The sequence below is a fragment of the Prunus avium genome, chromosome 8, assembly GCF_965620075.1.
Source record: "Prunus avium chromosome 8, drPruAviu1.hap1.1, whole genome shotgun sequence".
NCBI classification, from domain to species: domain Eukaryota; kingdom Viridiplantae; phylum Streptophyta; class Magnoliopsida; order Rosales; family Rosaceae; genus Prunus; species Prunus avium.
Genome location: NC_142291.1, coordinates 26,220,645 through 26,225,606, shown reverse-complemented (window position 1 = coordinate 26,225,606; position 4,962 = coordinate 26,220,645). Strand labels below are relative to the sequence as shown.

General features: G+C 46.3%; 1 protein-coding gene across 1 annotated transcript; it reads right to left on the bottom strand.

The window, feature by feature from the left end:
• Window positions 1–588: 588 nt before the first annotated feature.
• On the bottom strand, window positions 589–1,689 carry LOC110746880 (uncharacterized). Its single transcript, XM_021947106.2, has one exon. It carries the CDS (start codon window positions 1,687–1,689, stop codon window positions 589–591), a length of 1,101 nt encoding a protein of 366 aa, XP_021802798.2.
• Between the last annotated feature and the right edge of the window lie 3,273 nt (window positions 1,690–4,962).

The following is a 4,962-nucleotide window of genomic DNA, read 5'->3' as shown; positions in this document are numbered from 1 at the left end:
CCTTGCGCTGTGCATCTCCTCGCCATAGCTTGGTCATTGTTGATCTGCCCGATCCCGCCCCCAGGGATGGGGTAACGGATCTTCTGGTGTAAAGCAGATGTGATGGCTTCGATCTTACTGATCCAAGGTCGGCCCAAGATTCCGTTGTATGGAGAGACCTCGTCGATGACCATGAAGGTTTGCAAGCAGACCATTGGGGGTGAGTGGACGTCAAGGTCAATTGTTCCAATAGTGATTGACGTGGCCCCATTGAAGCCGGTGAGCGATCTGGCAAGCTTGCTGATCTTGGGCTCCAATCCCATCTGTTGGATAACAGATAGTTGCAGCTTGTTCAATTTGGATGCCGATTACTAGGGCGTCATTATGCGGGAGATCAAGCCCGACCAAGTCCTTCTTCTGAAAGCCGATGATGGGTGTATCTGCAATGACTGGTATGCCCGTTGTGACTTGGGAGACATAAGTCGTCTGCACGATCTTTCTCTTGCGCTCCTTGGTGGTCAGCCCGGACTCCTGGGAGTCAGCTAGAATGGTGTTGATCCGTATGACCTTTTGGGGAGGTTCCTTGGCAGCCGCATCACGATCCTCGATCTACTGGATGGCCTTCTTTGCAACGAATTCCGTGTAATGGCCGTCTCTGACCAGCTCCTCAAGGTGCCTTTTACAAGCATTGCAGTTGTTTGTGTAATGACCGTGCTCCCCATGGAATGCGCAGTATTTACTGGTGTCCCTCCTAGAGGGGTCTCCCCTCATGGGTGGTGGTCTTCTCACCCACGGCTTGTCCTTCACTTGTGCCAGGATCTGGAGGATTGGGATAGTGAACTCAGTGAAGGTTCCTGTTTCCGAGCCTCCCTCTTGGGGTCGCGATTTGCGCTTGTCTCGGGCTTTGTACTCGAACTTGTTGCTCGTTTGGCTCGCCTGCCTTGTTGGGTGATCAGCTTGCTTGCTAGCTTTCTTCGTGGCGATACGGTCATCGTCCCAGAGTGCGTAGCGCTCTGCCGTCATGAAGACTTCTGCCAAGGTTTGGCTCGGAGTTATGGCCAGCTCACGGTATAGCTCGTGTTCAGTTGGCAAGCCCTTCTTGAAAGCTGAGGAAGCAACTTGGTCATTGCACCCTATGATGTTCACCCTCTCAGCCTTAAACCGTCTGAGGTAGTCTCGAAGAGACTCGTCTGGTTTCTTGCGCAGGTTGAACAAGTGGTCTGCATGCTTTCTGACCATCTTGTAGGAGGTGTACTCCTTTGTGAAGATGAGGGCGAACTCTTTGAAGTTGCCTATCGACGCGGGCGATAGAGTGTGGAACCAGTCTTGAGCTGCTCCTCGCAGAGTCATTGCGAACACTTTGCACATCAGGGCGTCGTCTGCCTTGTACAGGATCAAATGGCTCTCAGGGTCAGAGTCTCCCTTGAACGGAGTGATGGATGGCATTCTGAACCGCTTCGGCGGCGGAGCTCGTTCCACCTCGTCGGTAAAGGGCGAGCAGTCGACTCGATCCACGTCCCTGCGCAGGGCCTCCTCCATGCTTCCTTTAAGTTGGAGACCATGGAGTCGGTCATTTACTAGCTTCTCGACATCTTCTGCCCGCAGGGCTGGTGGCTCAGGTCGACGTCTTTGGTGCCTCGAGCGCCGCTGGTTAACTTCCTCCTCAACTCCCAAGGGCCGATCCCCTTGATTGCTCTGCCCGTGGGGCATATTAGGAGATTGAGCTTGTGAGGAGTCCTCTACAGCTTGCCGCTGTGTGTTGGTCCTTGAGCGAGTTGGTGAGCATCGATCGTTGCGCTCATCACGCAATCATTCATGAACTCGAGCTCCTTGTGTGCCCAACCTATATTGGATACTTCCTTGTGGGCCCAAGCGAGCGTGGACATTGGACTATGGGCCCAGCCTCTCGAGTACATTGGTCCTTGGACCTAACCTCGAACGGATCATCGACCGGCTCAGAGTACGACTTGCAGATGTCTGCGTCTCGGCTGTGTGATCTTGTTCTCTCCCCTACCCATTTGCTCATGTCTGACCAGCCTGGGATCTCTCAAACTGCTTGTTGGCATGCTCATGCGTCCTCCTCTCCTCGTCACGGGGTCCAAGGTTAGGGCCTTGGTTCAAGTTGATCTGCCTGAGTAGCTGGCCAATCAGGTTGTTTTGATCGTCGACTCTTTGTGTGAGCTGATCAACCCGTGAGTTAAGGTCCACCTGACCAGAGGTGTGCATCGGGCCCAATGGCATATGGGCTAGGGCTCCATTAGACGCGTACACAGGTGCATACGTCAAGTGTGGTGGCAGAGGAGGGAGAGAATGGATTTGCTCAAAGACTGGGATAGCGTCGAAGTAGCCGTGGGGCTGTGCAGCAAATCTAACAGCTAAGTGGTGTGGCTGCTGCTGTGTTCTGACGACAGGATGGCGCGGCAGAGTATCTTCGGCCACTGGCGCTTGCGGTTGCAAGGCTTTGGAAGTCACGGGACCATGCAGCGGCTGTTCTGCAATTCCAACAGCTGTCTGCGGCGGCTGTTCTGCAATTCCAGCAGTTGGAGGTGGCTGCAAAGCGCTAGGAGGGGAACGCAAGGCGTTGGCAGCCACGATTCAGTGAGGTTGTAGAGAAGTTTCCACAACGAAACCATGAGACGGGCCCGTCGTGGTGGTGTTACTCTTCGTACGTCTTGTATTGACCATGATTGATTGGAAAAAAATGTGGAAAATTGATTTAGAGCACGCTTTGAGTATAATTCCGCGCTCTCAATGAAAGCACCAATTTGTGGGAGCAAATTTCTTCCCACGAGAATATTCAATTGAGATTCCACTTCCTTCGCCACCGTCTCCTTCTCCCTGCAAAATAGATCGGAGTAAAAGGACCACACCCGGGGGGTGTTGGCCAAAGGCCCTCCGATGCCTAAGTTAGGTTGGGTGTTTCAAGGAAAACCGGGTGGCCGGAGCCTTGTGAGAGAGAGAAAGAATATAGTGGCTAGGGTTTGTGAGAGAGAATTTCTACAGAGTTCCAGTAGGAATTTAGACGTACATGAACCCTCGTGTGTAGCCAAGTATTTATAGGGGTCTCGGAGGCTAGGGTTTCAGAGGAATAATTCCTTAGATGGAAATGAATTATTCCTCCCTGATTAGGCGAGATTTGATTAATTAGGGATTTGATTTATTTGATTTAAATCAAATCCCTAATTGGGGTAGGAATCAAATCAATCCCAATTTTAATTAGGTAACTCCTAATTTAATTGGGTAACTCCCAATTAAATTGAGTAACTCCCAATTAGGTCAAATAATCCCTAAATGGAAGGAATTATTTGACCTAGGGTTTTGATTTAATTCAGTTCCCACAAGAACCATGAATAACCATAGAATTTGTGGCTTTGGAGTTTTTCATCCCTTATTTCCATAGTCAACAGCTAAGAAACTATCTTATTTTGTTTATATGGTCAAGCTTTTTTGTATTAGTTCTGAATGGGACCACAACAGACGCAGTGCAGTGCTGGTCTTTCTCTTGATTGAGGTTGAATTGAATAACAAAGAAGAAGCCATGAATTGGTTACCTAATCCACAAATTATTAATCAGTCTTCCAATTCGTTCAATCGATCAAGTATGCTTCTTATCTAATAATAATCTTTGATGACTACTTACCAGATTGAAAATGTTTATCTTCTGGTGGTCCCTTCTTGTCTCTAGGGAATTATGTTTCTACATAATGATGATTTAGGGGAGTAGGAAGACAAAACCATGTGATTTCTTGATTGCTCACAACCTAGTGTCCTTCACTTGTGCTTCTTCACCACTCATTTCATGTAGCAGATGATTTAATTTCGGCACAGCTTTTCATCTATATATACATCAGAGATCAGCTTTATCATGATCAACTCAAGTCTCTCCTTGCAAACCCTCCAAGCCTTCTTTGTTTCCCAACTCCATTGAATTTGTTTTCTTGTTCTAGTTCCGGTTAAAAATCTAGCACCATGGGGTTCCGGTTGCCAGGAATTGTTAACGCAAAGAGAAGTCTAAACCACGTACCTGCCTCAAAGACCTTAGATATCCCGAAAGACTATTTTGAGGTGTATGTTGGGGGAAGCCAGAAGAAGGGATTTGTGATTCCGATATCATATTTGATATGATTCTCCCATGGGTGGAATCACTATCCCCTGCAGTGCAGACTCCTTCCTTGATCTCACTTGGCATTTACATGTATAAGTGAAATTGTTAAATTTAATGCACACTTGTCTTGAAGAATTTAGAAAAATCTAGAAAAAAAAAGTAGAAACCTCAAGAAATGTCCACCAACTTTGACAAAGTCAAGTTTTAAGACGTAATTATTGTAGGCATTCTAGAAAAGTCCTAATAAAAATCTTGTAATAAGGTAATACTATTATATTGTAAACTAGTAGTAAGAGAGAAGAGGCCAATAAGCCAGAAAATAGGAAGGAGGCCAATAAGCCTAGTAAACATTTTCTAGTTGTAGAAAGCCCCAGTCTTCTATAAAGCCTTGTACTCATCTATTGTTGAATAAATAAAATCACTTTATTGTTCTTCTAAAAACCCAACAGAAATGCTAATGAAGTTAATCTGGGAAGCCTTCTGCATACGAAGGATTCGTCATTTCGATCAAACTCACATCTTGTGTTGCTTCTTAATTAATCTGTAATCATCAAGCTGCTTCTTTCTGAGTGGAGCTCAAAGTTATGACACTTGGTGAAGCCATTATCATCGAGTCTCTAAATTCAATGGCCTCGAAATCATGACTCCAACTTTGATCTCAAAAGACAATCAAATTTTGTGTTTATATCCACTTTATTGCTCTTCCAGAGCATATGGGAAATTATGATATACTTTAATTCCTCATCCACTTTATTATCTTATTATCTAATATGCACTGGAGATTTTCATAAGATGATTGAAGTATGGCTCATAGAAATGGAATCTTTAAGTAGACCACATTTTAGCATTTCAGTCTACCAAAGTTAACAATGGCCTAC

What these genes read in the sequence shown, in the direction of transcription:
- LOC110746880 (XM_021947106.2), bottom strand. Translation starts at nt 1,689, where the DNA reads ATGCCCCACGGGCAGAGCAATCAAGGGGATCGGCCCTTGGGAGTTGAG.